The 16,638-nt window shown below is 42.8% G+C and overlaps 1 protein-coding gene across 4 annotated transcripts in view; it reads right to left on the reverse strand.

Annotated features, from left to right (window-relative positions):
* Positions 1 to 16,638, reverse strand: part of ST8SIA4 (ST8 alpha-N-acetyl-neuraminide alpha-2,8-sialyltransferase 4) — a 128,724-nt gene that overhangs the window by 104,147 nt on the left and 7,939 nt on the right. For 3 of the 4 annotated variants that reach the window (XM_053301161.1, XM_053301163.1, XM_053301164.1), the window contains exon 2: positions 8,168 to 8,299. The exons of the other annotated variant lie outside the window; for it this stretch is intronic. In XM_053301161.1, coding sequence (XP_053157136.1) covers positions 8,168 to 8,299 — 132 coding nt within the window. The remainder of the gene's footprint in view (positions 1 to 8,167; positions 8,300 to 16,638) is intronic. 4 annotated transcript variants of the gene reach the window in all.

Consider the following 16,638-nt stretch of genomic DNA (forward strand, 5'->3'; position numbering starts at 1 on the left):
TCATGTCAGTCAGTCAGTGACTTAGTGAAAGCTTGCAGTTTGCAAGCATATAAACATCTTAGCTCTGTGACTCTAGTATTTTGCTATCTCTATTAAGTACCATTCCCTATGCTTTCCAATAGGATAGGTTTTCTGGGTTTTTAATTTTCACCTGGTTTGGAATTTTTTTGGTAGTCTGGGCAAGGTCTGGAACCTACTTGAAAAAACAGGATGTTTCTAACTTTGGGAGTTTGCTCTGGGAGTTTCATGTCAGTCAGAGATGCCCAAGCAGCTTTACATTACAGATATTACTGATAAAGACTCATCAGTATACATCAGACTTCATTATTAATTATTATTTTTATTTTTATTAATTCAATTTCTTGATCACCCTTCCAAAAATGGCTCAGGGCGGTTTACACTGAGAAATAATAAATAAATAAGATGGATCCCTGTCCCCAAAGGGCTCACAATCTAAAAGAAACATAAGATAGACACCAGCAACTGGGAGTGGATAGGGCCAATTACACTCCCCCTGCTAAATAAAGAGAATCACCACATTAAAAGAGTGCCTTTTTGCCAAGTTAGCAGGGGTTATTACTTTATATAGTAATACAAGCAACATAAAGACTGGTGTTCAGAAGAACACTAAATTTCAACCATGCAGGAGTGAAACTTGGAAGGAGACAGAGGATGAATCTAAGAAAGTGAAGTTACACATATTTAGTTTTTACTTTATTTAAAGCTGGAGACTGAGGCTCAATAGAAAAGCTGGAGGGTTTCTTTGGGGGGGGTAGTAGGCAGATTGGCAGTATCTTCAGAACAGATAAAAGAAAGTACTTTTTCACATAATCCATCATTAATTTAAGAAATTCACTCTCACAAGGTATGGTGATGGCTGCTCGTTTAAATTACTTTGAAAGGGAATTAGCCAAAGGAAATGTACAAAGGGGTACACCGCTATAAGCCATAATGGTGGAATCTTCAAGATCAGAGTCTTCAAATACCACTTGCTGGAGGACAAACAGCAAGGGATGCTTGTTGCCCATACTGGAGTGTCCCAGAAGCATCTGGCTGGCCACTGCATGAAACAGAATCCTCCTTTGATGTCACCCAGCAGGGCTTATGTGGCGGCAAAATGTGTGTTCCAAAAGGGATATCCAGGCATAAAGAGAATGAGTGGTGGTTCAAAGCTGGATAAGTGAAGAACATTTGGTACTTTACGGGTTATTCCAGCTAAAGGTGGCCCTCATTATCCATGGTCCCAGCCCCCATGGTTTTGCATATGTGCAGACAGACAGACACTGGAGACACAACCTTGTGATATGTGGTTCAAAAAAACAGCAGGAATTCTCCTATCCGCAGTTCCCATGTGCCTGGAAATGACCTCTGAGGTCATATCTGGCCACCATTTTGCTGAAAGGAGCCATTTTTGTGGCTCTTGGTTTTAAAAAGAATTTACCCCCATGATTTTTTGTGGAATATCCCTGAAATTGGGGGAGGGGGGCACTGCTGGACAGCTGGAGACCTGTGGAGCATGGTACGGCACTTCATTACAATTATTTCTGCCATTTTTCGCCTCCAGGAACTTAACCCCGCAATTCCCATTGCCTCAAGGTCTTGTTCTGTTCTCCAGTTATAGGCGAGAATGGAACCCCCACAGATGATGAGGACCACCTGTCATTGCCTGTGCCTCTTTCTTTCTCACCTCCAGGTGGTAGAAGTCAGTAGATGCAGGGACACTCTCCTTGTGGTGGTGAGATGAGAGGATGGGCTTCCCCTGGCCTTGGTTCCACCATCTAGAGTCAATGGCTGATATCCAGAGCAAGGAAGCACTGGTGCAGTAAGAGGAGCAAGCTAACAGTACTTACAGACCAACCACACCAGCGAAATTTTTGACAACCTCCACTTCCCCAGGAAGCCCTCGGCACCACACAAAGCTATATCTAAACATTTTGCAGCCCTTGGGGACATATATTTGGATGGCACAGAGGGCTTCCTGGGTAAGGGGAAAGCATCAAAAGTTGCCCCTTTCTCGGTGCAGTTAGTCTGGAAGTGCGGTTAGTCTGCTGCTCTCGCTGCACCAGTGCTTCATTGCTCTGGATGTCAGCCATTGAATTGTGTCTATGGGTTGTGAATGTTTCCTTTTGAGGCTTAATCTGCACTTTTAAGTATGTGAGTGACTACTATTGAGTTAAGTAGTAACTGTTAAATGACCAGCTCACATTTGGGACAAATGGCAAGGGTGTTCAGGGCAGAGAATGCAGCTTTAAGCCAGATGTGAATCCTCTGACCTCATTTCAGTAGTACTGTTTTCTTGTTGCAAATAAAATGGAAATTTCCTTTGATACAAAGTTTGGTATTGCGGCCATTGTGGTTTTAAACAGAAAGCAAAATATATGTCTCAGGAAACTGAAGCCCAGATCTTTGAATTATAGTGATTTTAAGAGAAACAATTTCCTGATAATTTTCTTAACTGGGTATGCACAACAATGCTATTTCCTTCAAAAATCAATCAAGTGGACTGAAATGCAAGTCATCAGAATCACTGTGGGCTATTTGCTCTCAAAGTGATGAAGGACTGGGATCGTTCACAGGCTAAGCCTTCCAAGAGCTCCCACACTAGAGGCCTCCTGCAGATTTCTTTTAACGCAACTTTGCACATGTTAATTAGCCCAGTGCAGTTATCTTCCTTTTTGCTTTATCATATAAGAGAGTCAAATTTTGTAACCAACCCAACTGAGCTTACTTTATGCCCTTGTATAGACAAACCTATTATTCAATGGAAATTTAGGTTAATAAAGGATTGGGAGTCAACTCTTTATAAAGGAATTATCAAAATTAAAGAGACATCCTTTACATGGGTTTCCCCACAAAACCATAGAACTGAAATCCTCAAAAAGATAAATAATGCATACGGGATCTCGTAAATCAAGTGAACACAAATAAGATCCCTACCATACTAGGCACTAACCATTCAATAAAGAACATACAACAACTTGAAACAGTATAACTGTATAATCTACGATATTCTCAATCTAAGATACAACAAAACCAAACAATTGGAAATCACATAGATGAAACTATGGATGTTGCATTGGAAGAATGGTGAAGTCCATTGTGTGGAGAGTAATATAGTCCATTACAATCAAGTCTTTTGTAGGAGTAGCTTTGTACCTTATTAAACCACTAGAAGAACTTGGTTCTCTTAGATAATTATTTAGAAGTAACATAAGTGGCTGTACATATTAAGACTGGATTTTGGAACATTTGGACCAGTGTTTTTTATTTTGAAGACTGTTCTCCACTTGATGAAGACTAACATCGAAATGGAGGTCACCACTGTGGATGTGTGGACTTTTTTTTGGTAACAAACTATATTACTCTCTACACAATGGACTTCACTGTTCCTCCAGTGCAATGTATGTAGTTTCATCTTTGTGATTTCCAATTGTTTGGTTTTATCTTACCTTAGATTGAGAATATCTTTGATTATAAAATTATACTGGATCAAGTTGTTGCATGCTCTTTATTGCATGGTTAGTGCATTCTATGGTGGGGTCTTATTGTTTCTTGTTCAATTGAACTGAAACCTTCAACAGGGTCCAGGGCAGATTTTGGACCACAGAAAACCAAAGAATATCCTCCCAATTTCCCATAACTGTTGGAAATAAGAAATGTGCTACAGCATCTCACCAACTGCAGCATGCTCTGGAACTAACCAGTGGGGCATCAGGAGGCAATGCATTTACCCTCAGAGAAGAATAATAGAATATGAGAATCGGAAGAGACCTTGGATATCTTCTTTTCCTTCCAACCTCCTGGCTCAGTGTATGATCTGCTACAGCATCTCTGACAGATAGCTAACCAACCTCCATACAGCAAAAGAGAGCCCATCATTGCATGAGGCTGGCTGTTCCAGAACTGAACTCTAACAGTTAGGAATTCCACCTAATGTCTAGCCTAAATCTAACTCCTTGTAATTTTGACTCATTGGTTCTAGTCCCACCTTCAGGAACAAAAAGAATACGAGTGTGTTCCTTCTTTTATGTGACAGAACTTCAGATATTTGAAGAGGGTTATCATTTCCTCCTTTAATTTTCTTTTCTCCAAGCGAAACACAATCAACCCATCTCTGTTGCTGTCATATTGCAGTTTACTGATGTCTTTCTTGAAATGTGGGGCTCAGAACTCAACATAGTATTCCAAGGGAGGTCTGACAGCACAGAATAGAGTGGAACAATTACTTCTCCTGATCTGGATGCCTCTGTTAATGCTCCCCAAGTGTTTTTAGTGTGGCATCACAGCACTTGCTCATGTTCAACCCTGTGGCCCACTAAAACACCCAGATTCTTTACATATCCACTGCTGCCAAGGCAGGTCTACAGTATGCCCATTTAATTATGTCATTTATGCTCCACCTTTGCACTCAAAAATTGGGTGCTCAAGGTAGCTTACAATAAAAACAACATAAAATACCATAAACATCCAGAGAGGTCTACTGCAAGTACTCCTAACATCTGCCATGCAGTGTTAGCCCTCATGCTGCTCAATACTTTCCCCAAAGCACAGGTGATCTTGTAAAAGAAAGCAAATAATTTTCAGAGCTTGCCCAGACCCCGCAATTGCTATTAGAGCAGAAACACATCACTGAGGGAGAGCACCCAACAGCTTGAGGATTAGTGCTCTGTGGCAGCAGTTGTTCTGAGCTCCTATGGTAAACTGCTCTGAATGTCAGCCAATATAAATAAGCAACATCATCAAACTCAAAACAGAGGCACAGCAGAGAGAACGTGTCAAAGAGTGACACAATCAAATGACAGGCAGACCAAATGCCTGCCTAAGCAAAAATGACTTATGAAAACCAAGAGATGGGGCTAAATGAATCTCATGCAGGAGGCTGTACCACAGTATGATGCTGGCACAAAAAAGGCCCTTCCCTATTTTCCCCATCAACCACAGGTTGACCAATGGTGAGGCTTGCAGAAAGGCCGCTCCAGCTGGCTGAAGAGGGGGCAGTTTCATACAAGGAGAGAGGGTCCTTAAAGTATCCTGGCTCTCAGCCGTTTAAGGCAGTGTTTCTCAAACTTGGATCCCCAGATGTCAAAGCCATTGTGGCTGGGGATGATGGGAGTTGTAGTCCAACTACATTTGGGGACTCAAATGTGAAGAACCTTGATTTAGGACACTAACCAGCACCTTAAATGGTACCTGGAAGGAAACCAGCAACAAGCACAGATGAAACCTGAGCAGAATGAAATTCTCTCCAAAAGTGGCTCGTCAGCAGCCTCACAGCTTCCAAATCTTTTATAAGGGTAGTCCAACATACAATGCATTGCAGCAGTCAAGCCCTGAAGTAAGTAAGGTCTGTGCAACTGCAGTCCAATTCTCCTATCTCAGGAATGAGCACGGCCAGAACCTCAGCCAAAGTTGTGCAAGGCTGCTCCTAGTCATTACCACCTAAGCATCCAGAAGCAATACCAGATCCAGCAGCACCCCCAAACTGCAAACCTGGCTTTTCAAGAGGAGCACAACCCCATCCAAACCAGACTGAATCCTATCAACCAACTTGTAAATGTACTGACTCAGAGTACTTCTATCTTGCCTGGATTAAGCTTCTCTTTGTTCATTCGCATCTAGTCCATTACTGATTCCAAGCACCAGTTCAGAACTTCCATGCTAGGTGACCATACATACTAACTATGCTAATTGTCTTAATAATCTCCAGGAGAGAATCCTCTTTTCTGCTCTCTAGCCTGGGACAAAGCCCCAGACATGTGCTTAATAACTAAAAGGAGGCAATCAGCCTGCTGCTTTTCAATTGTAAGGCTACTCCGTTTCAGGCTGACAGTTTGGAACTGCCAAGCCGAATTTGTTTATCTAGAGACAAGCACTACCATTATCCATCTGCAACATTATATACCAGGTCCTAAGAAGGCATCAAGGCTTGCACGACCACTGTCTACTTTCAGGCCTATTTCAGATCTGCAGCCGTCATCTCACTCACACTGTTTCCGTTGGTACCGAAACTTGAGCAGGCTAAGAATGGATCTTCATAGTAATTTTGAAAGGAGTCATATGTACATTCAATACAAGTGCACTAGGACTTAAGCCTGTGCTGTTCCTTTGTCCATCATCATCCGTCCAAATGGCAGTGTCTAGAGAGGAAGAGAAAGGACCTCTTTGCAACTTGCATGGCAATAGATGTGCTCAGTATGGGAAAAACAAGGAACATCTGTTATGTCAGCCTCATGCAAACTTACAACTGCCATGCAAGATTAGATAAAGGTCCATCGTATCCAACCTTCTGTCTCCAACAGTGGCTGCCAGTTGCCCTGAAGAACTCACAAGTAGGCTGGGTTCACACAACTGCCTATAAGTAGGGATGTGCTCAACAAGCGATTCGGCATCTGAATCGCAGCACAACCCCATGTGCAAGAGTGCTGGCGCCATGCAGGGGCTGCTGGGGGAGAACGCCACCAGGGAGCACCAGTAGCTGGGGGGAACACCCCAAGTACGGCAATGGCAGCACGTGGAGAAGGAGCAGGGATGGACCTGCTCGCCTCCTTGTTAAAAGGGTTTTGGAAGCCTTCAGTTTTAAAGGGATTGTGCTGCAATTCAGACATTGAATCACGTTTCGAGCACATTCCTACCTTTAAGTACTTACCAAGTAGGAATGAGAGGAAGGTCATAGGGAGGTAATGGGGAGTATACACTCCTATGGGGCATCCTAACTGAACCTGCTCAAGTCCGGTTTCTTGCTGTATTTGCCCACTTCCACCTATCTTCCTGACTTTTGGCAGCCACTTGAAACCAAGATTTGAAGTTGGTTTGACAAAGTCAGTGAAATATTAGGTGGAAGTGGGTAATCAGGAACCAAACACGAGTGGGTTCAGATGTCACACCCAACAGGAGTGTGCACTCCCCACAATCTCTCATTCCTTAGTACTTATAGGCAGTTGTTTGAACCCATCCATAGAAAATGCAGAAGGTAGTTATTAGGTTGGTCTCCTGGGCAACCTGAAGAGATCATATTACACCCATTTTGAAAGATCTACACTGGCTGCAAGTAAGTTACTGGGCAAAATACAAAGTGCTGGATATGACTTATAAAGCTGGATATGACTTATATAGATTGGTTCCAAGGAATTTAAGAAAACACCACCTTCTTCATGAAACCTGCCACCTATTAAGATCACCACGGGACATTTGGTTGCAGTTGTCACCAGCTCAGTTGGTGGCAACTCAAAACTCTGGGACTTTAAAATGCGCTTCCTAACAAAGTTAGAGCCTCCCCTTCTCTGCACGTTTTAAAGAAAAATCTGAACACATACCTGTTTAATCAGGCTTTTAATTTATAGTTTAAAATTTGAGAGTTTTTATTGTTTTAACTGTGTTAATGTTTTAATCATTGTGTTTTAGACAGTACACTGCCCAGAGATTTGCAAGTGGAGCAGAACAGAAGTGTGCCATATATAAATAAAAATAAAATAAAACCATCCATTTCTCCCCAGAATTTGACAGATACCACTTGTGCTTCTGAGTCACATCTAAAACTAGTCGTACAAAATAACAAAATCCTATAATGTCTAAAAGAATAATGTCCTAACTTTGTGTCATCCGATCTAAAATACTACACATGTGCAAGCATTTTCCTTTAAGCAGGATGACCATCTTTATGTTGTATCTACTTTCTTATCATGTTCATACCCAGCCTTTCTTGCAAGCAGCTTAATACAGCAGGCCTATTTGTTCCCACGCAGCAGTGTAAGTAGGGAAGCGCTAAACCGGCTCAGGCACCCGCATACAAACTGGTTCGGCAGGGCGTGGATTGGTTCCTATAAAAACCAGGTAAGTAGGTCCTTATCCACTACTCTGCTGCCCCACCGCTTTGCTGGGTGCGGTGCTTGCTGATGCGGCAGCCACACTGAATTCGATTAGACTTTGGGTGAACTGAAATCGATTCAAGTAAATCTCCACTCTATTCAATGTTTTTGAATTCAAATTCTAATCGATCTGAGCAAATTTCATGCATATCCCTACATCCATCCAATACAAAGTTTTGTCTTCAACACAGGAAAAAATAATAAATCAACAGTGGTAAATCAAGAAAGGTTTGTCAGATCCCCTAATAATGACAGGCTACAAGATTATATAAATGAGCTGTGTGTTATTTAAAGGTACTCACCTGATTTCCAGTACCAAGGAGGAATTTATTTTCCATCTTTCCACAGAATGCTGGAATATTGAAGATCCACTCTTCTGGTTTATTTTATCAGAGCTATTGACCATTGATCTACTTAAACTTAGCTCACCATATCTGAAATATAATGCAAAACAAGACAGAGTTAAAATTAGCTTAGCGCCAATCAGAAACTTTTTTCGACACTACATCAAAAACATCACTGTTCCTTTATTTACTTGTAACTGTGATGGATATATAAATATAGTAAATGATTACATTATTATGCTACCCAGGCAGAATCCTACACATATCTTCTCTTTCTCACTTGCTTCAAAAGAAGAGAGAAAAGACAAATATTAAAAAAATCATTTTCTATTTGAACAAAGGCTGCAGCAATCCTCAGAAACCTTTGCCTTTCCTTCTCAAGTGACATGAGCTAGATTTTTGTCAGGATGCTGCTACTCTGCTACTCCCTGACAATGCAACACAGCTATGGTTTTATTTATTTGATTTGATTTGATTTGTATATCACCCTTCCAAAATGGCTCAGGGCGGTTTACAATTAATTTTAGGCATGCGCATGGACGTACCAAGCTTGGAGTGGGCCCCGGGTAAAAAAAAAAAGTGAAGATGGCCCCTGCTTTTTTCTTCGGAGAAGAGGGAGGAAGAGAACAAAGAGCTAGGTGTCACTCAACCGGAAAGCTCCCTCGTTAAATTGTAGCTATGCTCCTGGACCTGCTTCTGCCCTATGATGCTGCTGAATTGTGCAACACATTCAAGACTAGAATTTGCCCAGGAAAGTTCTTGCTACAATAAGCTAGTAAGACTTGAAGGTGCTATAAGGCAATTTGTCCTTTTTATGTGATAGGCAAACGTGGTCATTGTATCCTGTCATGTGATAAAAGATACACCCTACCTATTTCCCGGAGCAAACCCCAACCCACCCACCATTGTGTTTACTGCCCCAAACAATAAGTAGTCTTAGCCCCTGATCTTTCATAAGGACACAAGTCAAGAGCTCTGGAAGGAACACACCAAAAGTCAACTGAATCCATAATTCTGTTCCCCATAGTAGCCAACCGGATGTCTCTGAGAGCCAACAAGCAGAGCATGAAGAAAATGCTGTTGCTGCCCTCCTCAGCAACTGGTATCCAGAGGCATAGTGCATCTGAACATGGAGATTTCATATAGCAAACATGGCTAACAGTCACTGATAGACTTGTCCTCCATAACTTTGTTTTATCCCCTTTTAAAACTATCTAAGCTACTGCCCATTCATATCCTGTGTGGTGTAAGCTATTGTAATGTTAAGTCACATGAAGTTCTTTGCCGCTATATCCTTTACTGTCCAGTAAAATCAAATTCAAGGTTGGTTACGGTGTGGTTTTCAAACAATAAGCAGAGGTAAGTAGACACATTATCATACTCTTGGTTCCATTCAATTCTGCTGATGCCAATGTATGAGATTTCAAACATCATCAAGTTCTTTTCCAAAAACATTTTAAAGCATCTACACTCTAACTACAAAAGGTTGGTTGGTGAACAACCAACGATGAGAGATGTGCAAAACGTTTCAAGCTCAAAACAACCGTTTTGAATGTATCAAGCTCAAAACACAGCACCCTTAAAATAAATGGCCTGTTTCAAGCTCAAAACAAAATAACCCCGTTTTGAAACGTTTCAAGTGTTTCGGTTCCCATTTTGGAAACCTGTTTTTCTCTTGCTGATTGTTTGTCTAGCACTGGCTTCCAAATGGCTTGAAATCTCCTTTCTTCTTGGTTGGCTTGTTGTCATACAAATCAAGTGTTCTCACGGGCAACTGTGCCCCCATTGGCTGGGAGGAGGAGGCCAAAGGAGGGAGTTTCAAACCGTAGTTAAGGGAACAGGAGGCAGAGTCTTATAGTGTGTCTCACTTGAAGAGGATACATCAGGAGGAGGAAGGATCAGAGAGACTGCAGCAACAAGAGAGGAGACTGGTGGTGGTGGTGCCTGCCTGGTCCAGTGGCAAAAGACAGAGTAACTGCTGAGGTTATCTGTCTCTCTTTTTTCTCCCCTTTTTAATTTGCAGTGCCAACTGCTTTTCTTTCTTTACCCTATTTTTTTTAATTGTACCAGCAGTCCCAATGCCTTTACTTGGGTGCTGCTTTGGATTTTTCTTCTTCTGTGAATTATCTTCTTTCTTACTTGCATACAGCCCCCACTGGCTTTAATAACTGGGGTGCTGTGCAGTTTGTTTGTTTGTCTTTATTTTCTGATGCTGTCCCAAGGTGCACCTTTGCTGCTATTGTGTGCCGGGAATGTACTCTATTATTTTGTTTTTGTAGGGTGGTGTGTTCTGGTGCCCGGCCTGCCAGACTCAGTTTCCCTGCTGTGTGTGTGTGTGTGTGTGTGTGTGTGTGTGTTGGGGGGGTCCCCTCAAGCTTTTTAAATTTTGATTTTTTGGGGGGGTGTAGTAGGTACATTCAAATCATTCAGCTAATTTGTGGCAAGATTGTCTATGCAAAATTTGGTATCTGTAGGTCAATGGGAAGCAAGTTAGAAGGGTGTGTGTATATATATATATATATATATATAGAGAGAGAGAGAGAGAGAGAGAGAGAGAGAGAGAGAGAGAGGAGAATGCTTATCTTGCAAGGGGGTCCCTGTAAGCCATTAGGTCCAGGGTCCAAAATTACCTAGCTGCACCTCTGGGTGGATCGGCTCATGACACCCTTGGGTGCATCAGCAGTGCATGTTTTGTCCTGCCTATGCGGCCCAAGGATGAAAAGCAAAGCTGTCACCTCTGACCAGCTGCCCAGGTGGAGGACTTCCTGATTGAAGAGGTCAGGCAAGCCGAGGAGAGGAGGCTGGGATGAAACCGGGTGCTGTAGCACCTACTGCTGGTACATAGTCCACCTCAGAAGCAGCATCGCCATCACTTCCCAGTCAAGCAGTGTGGTGTCCCTGGCAATGCCAATTGAGCCGCCAATCCACCCAGTGGTTCACAGAGGGCTTCCTTGGCGTCTTGCTAGAGATACAGGAAGAGCCCAAGCCCTGCAGCAGTGCTGAGCTGTGTGTTCTGCAGTACCTGCAGGAGCTGGTGGCAGGCTAGGAGATGGAACTGATCCAGTTTTGTGCAACGCATCACCAAGTCTGGCCGAACTCGACAATGGTTGTCAATCCCCAAACCCTTCGGCCAACCCCCAAACCAGACATGTCAGAGTCTGCCCATTAGTGCTGCTGACACAAGCAGACAAATACGTATGCCACCACGGCCAATGATGAGATGGACTGGTACCCTGACCCATGTGTCAAGCTGTTAGTCAGGGCCCAGCACCAATCTGAGGCCATGGTATGTTATGCATATGCCGATATACATATGCTGGAGAAGGAGAGAGAGAAAAGAAGAGTTATTCTCATGGTAAGAGCCTAAAAGATTTGTTTCTTGTCAGAACATTGTTCCATCTAGCTCACTATTGTCTGCACCAGGCCATGACTGCTCCCTGTCCTCCTTTATCCCTGTGGCAGGCAAGATAGAAGGAAGGAAGGTTTGGTTTTTAGGCTTTCTTTTCTCAGCACCGAGTAAAATAGGTTTTGCTTTTGCTGCTATAAATATCTGGGTTTGCTGGATCTCAGATTGAAAATGGCAGAACTTGGTTGCCTGCCTGCCTTGAGTTGTGTTTTGTTTGTGAGATAGTGTTGTGGCAAAGAATGGGCAGTGAGTGTGTGTAATATTTCTTGGTGATTGCTGTGACATGAGCTCCATGTCTGCCTTGAGTTGAGACTAAACTGAGCTTCTTCACTCACTGCTCTGCAGTCTGATTTGCAAGGTGTAAGGCAGAATGTGACTGAAGTTCCTCTAGTTGAGCATATGGCTATGATTGCTACTAAGGGTGCTGCTGTGGAAGCTGTTGCAATGCTAGGAAGGAACATGTCATAATTGTGTGTGAGAGAACAACTTGTGCCAATGATATTACTTCAGCACAGGCACTGTGGCTGGCAGTGGATTCTGGGTCACTGCTTCTTTTTTGGCCATTACTAGACTAACTTTGAAACATGTGCTCTGCATTGGGAGAGACAGATTCTCTTTTACTGTGTGCTTCTGTTTTGCCATGTTTTTCAAGGCAGCGTTGCAAAATGTGTGCGCTCTGCTTGTTTCAGCCATAGGGAACAATGGGGAACTCAAAACACCCCACTGTTCCATGGGTAGGTCCTAGGGACACCAAAGTGCATTGTGTGGTAGGGCATTATGCACCCAACCCACAAAAGGAATGGGCAAGTGGGCAATTTTTAACACATTTTTAACCTTTCCCCCTGAACCCCCATTGGATCCAGAACACTTGAAACACTCAAAACATTTCAAGTCTGTTTCGTTGAATCAGCCGGCCTGGCTCTTTCAAAAATTTTGTGTTTCATTTCAAGCTCAAAATAGAACATAGCCTCCCCCACCCTTGCTAAACCTGCTTATGAATCTGAGCCAAGACTGCCAGCAATAGTGTTGAGTCTGTCGACATAGCATCCCTTCCTCATCTAAATCTTTCCCTCTGTATAAACACATGTGCAAGGTGTGAACTTCCACGTACTGCTTCACAAGCAATTTTTCACCTTAGACAATCTGAAACAGTTTGTCTGTCACTTAGTCATCCCAATCCAAACTACACCACACCTTATACCTTATACGTATCTGTTTTCAGGATGTATGGCATGTGATAGTTCGCATGTGCAGAGGTCAGGTGAGCGCTGCCGCCAGGCGGGATGCTGGGCGGGGAGCTGCTGCTCCCGCCACGGCTTGCAGGCGCCAGCAGTACCACAGATAATGACTTTTTTTTTAAAAGGTACCTCTCGCCGCCCTCACCGGCCACCTCTGTTTGGAATTCAGCAGGAGGCAGTTAGAGAGAAAGGTGAAAGTTAAAGACCAGCTGAATGGCAGTTAGAGAGTTAAGAATCGCAGGTGAGCTGGAGGCTTGGATCAAGAAAGTAGCTGTGAACAGGAGGGACTTCTCTGGAGAAGAGAGAAGCGAGGCTTAGGGAGAGGCAGAGGAGAAAACTACTCTCTGGTAAGAAGTCTACCCTATTTCCTGTTCAGGAGAAGTCCTGAAACTCCTGAGGAGAGGTAGGTCAATGTGATCAAACTAGGCAGCTAAACCCTGTGTAGAGAGGAGAAGAGGAAAGAAAGCACCTTAACTGTGTAACATCTGAGAACTAGCTGCATTGCTATAAGCTGTGTAAATTATAAGAACTGTGACCTTACCCTGAAACCGCTGCACTTATGTAGATCTGTAACCATTACGCTTTTAAGTGCCTCTGTTTAAACAGTAAACCTTGTTATTCATTTCATCAAGGAATAAGAACATTTCACTTTTCTTTCTCACATCACCAAAGGAGAGACTCCTACGCTACTACACAGACAAGAGTGAGGAGAAGTAATCTCAGATCCTGCCAGGTTAGATCCGAGTGATGGCAGCTGAGACACCCTGAAGGAGGTCAAGGCAAGGCCACACCACCTAGGGTTTTTGAGTTGAGAAAAAAAAAAAGATGTCTGACGGTAGACATGATAGAGGTCTATAAAATTATGCATGGTGTGGAGAAAGGGTGAAATTTTTCTCCTTCTCACGTAGCACTAGAACCAGGGGTCATCCTATGAAATTGATTGCCAAGAAATTTAGGACCAACAAAAGGAATTACTTTTTCACACTATACATAATTAACCTATGAAATTCTCCACCACAAGATGTGGTGTCAGCCACCAGCCTGAATGGCTTTAAGAAAGGCTTAGATAAATTCAAGGAGAACAGGTCTATCAAAGGCTATTAGTCTGAGGGCTCTCTCTGTCCTATGTTGGAGATGCCAGGGAAGAAACTTGGAACCTTCTGCATTCAAGGAACCTGGAACCTTCTTCTCAGAGTAGCCCCGTCCCCTAAAGGGAATATCTTATAGTGCTCACATATGTAGTCTCCCATTCAAATGCAAACCAGGGTGGACCCCGCTTAGCAAGGGGGACAAATCATGCTTGCTACCACAAGACCAGCTCTCCTCTCCATCTCCCCACACAACAACTTCCTCTATCCAACCCAACTCCAATTAACTCACATAATGAGAGGTCATGACTCAGATCATAATAAGCCAACAACAAAGCAGGAATAGATAAGGATTCGTGCAGAGAACATAGCTCCAGCTAAGTCAAGCAAGAGCCACAAAACAAGCAAGGCACCCAAACACCTCATAACTCAGTCAATCATAAACCAAATGTAGAACCACCTACTAAATATTTAATACCACTTTCTTATGATGCTCGCTGATTTATAATATATACTGAAAATACTGGAAAAAATTGTTTGTTAATTGTACCTATTTAACAAGCATCTACTTAGGATAAGCTTTTCCCTTTCAACTAGTTATCACCACCCACAATGCCATGCAAGGGTGCAAAACATATCTCTCTCCCACAAAAGTGTCTTTCCTCTCCCCACAAATTTTTTTAGTGAGGAGCTGCTCTTCAAGATTTCTTTACGTTTGCAGCCCTGGCTGCCATGTGATATAATTGCAACATGAAGTGCTAATAGGATTTCAGTCATAAACAGAGTTTTCATCATCAGAATACTTGTCATATTCCTTTAGTTTGTAGCGTCTCCTACAAGCTAGCCTTATTTGACCACAGCTAGGTCTCCAACTATAACAATGATGGAAGTCCTACATCAATGGCCAGGTTTAAAACAAAACAAAAACTGTGGTGCTAGTTCCACGTGCCCAATGGAGCATGAATGCGGGTTCCTCAAGAAGCAGTTCCCCACAGCAGAGCTATTAGGAAAGCTCATAATGCAATAAACCAGCTAAGGCAATACTCAAATATACACTTAAACTGGAGAGGAAAGCTGCTCTTGTGAAAGCAAGCATGAATTGTCCCATTTGCTATGCAGGGTTTGCTTTGGTTTACATTTGGATGGGTGACTACATGTGAGCGCTGTAGGATATTCCCCTTCGGTCTTGAGAGCTGGTCTTGTGGTAGCAAGCATGACTTGTCCCCTTAGCTAAGCAGGGCCTGCCCTGGTTGCATATGAATGGGAGACTAGAAGAGTGAGCACTGTAAGATATTCCCTTCAGGGGATGGAGCTGCTCTGGGAAGAGCAGAAGCTTCGAGGTTCCCTTTCTGGCTTCTTCAAGATAGGGCTGAGAGAGCGGCTTCTCACACCTTGGAGAAGCCGCTGCCAGTCTGTGAAGATATTACTAAGCTAGATAGATCAATGGTCTGACTCAGTATATGGCAGCTTCCTATGTTCCCTATGGTGGTGGGCCATAGCCCAGTGGAAGAGCACTTTCATGCAAAAGGTCCCCAGTTCACTCCCTGACACCAGATAGGGCTGGGAAAGATTCACACCTGAAATCTTGGAGAGCTACTGCCATTCAGTGTAGACAATATTCAGGTAGGACCAATGGTCCGACTCAGTATAAGGCAATTTGCTATGGAGTAAACCACACTGATCTCAATGCCGCTTACTCAAAAGCAACGCTGGACAGCATTGCAGAATGCCAAGTCAACTTAATCCTAAGCATTACTTCAGATGAGTATGAGCATGCATGAGATCACAACCTAAGTTTTAAAATGTTTGGCACTTACCTATGTTTCTAGAATTTTATGTTTATGAATTTTTAAATGTTTTTATATTATGTTTTAATTTGTACACCACCTAGAGATTTCTATACAAAGTGGTATAGAAATGCAATCAATCAATCAATCATGTTACTATGAAGTCATTGGTTGCATCATGCAAGTATAAGCCCTGCTGGCTTGTTTCCTGGCATACTATGAGCTCCTTACTCATTCAAACACCAGTGCACCTGTTTTCCTTTTTTTGCCATTAGAGGGAAAAGGTTTGCATAGGAGCTACCGTGGCTCTCTCTGCATCCCCATTCATAGCCTTCTAACTCAAAGAGTCTTTCAACTCAGAATGTTTAAAACTATATCAGAATGAGTATTAGTTAAGTAAGACTGTCGTCCAAGCAGATCTCCTTACAGACCATCCAATAATAGCAGATTATTGCCCAGACGTGATGGCAAACCATGGTTTATAGTCATGTGCATGAACAGGCACAAGTCTTGGACTCATATGCTCTCTCTCCTTTGCACACAAGTAGAGCATGTAAATGGTCATATCTTGGTTTGATATCCTGATATGTTAAATAAATATGTTTTGTACGAATGATGGTTTCCCATATTTGAACAAAACAGCAAACTGTTTTGACCCTAAATGTAGTTCCCTGACCCCACTGGCCCTAAATGCGGGTCTCTCCCTGACTAATTTGTTACAAACTGCAAAGTGCTTTAGACTTCCTCCTCTTGCACACAGAGAAGGGGAAGGGTGAAGAGCACAAATCATGCCTCCTTATGCACATAATAACCAACCATTTGAACTGGGCCTATATCTCCTAACTGACTGAACCAGCTCAGACAAATCTAAAATAAGTTTCAAGTCTTTGAATCAACATGGAGTTTCTCT

This window comes from Hemicordylus capensis, chromosome 2 (genome assembly GCF_027244095.1).
Source record: "Hemicordylus capensis ecotype Gifberg chromosome 2, rHemCap1.1.pri, whole genome shotgun sequence".
NCBI lineage: Eukaryota > Metazoa > Chordata > Lepidosauria > Squamata > Cordylidae > Hemicordylus > Hemicordylus capensis.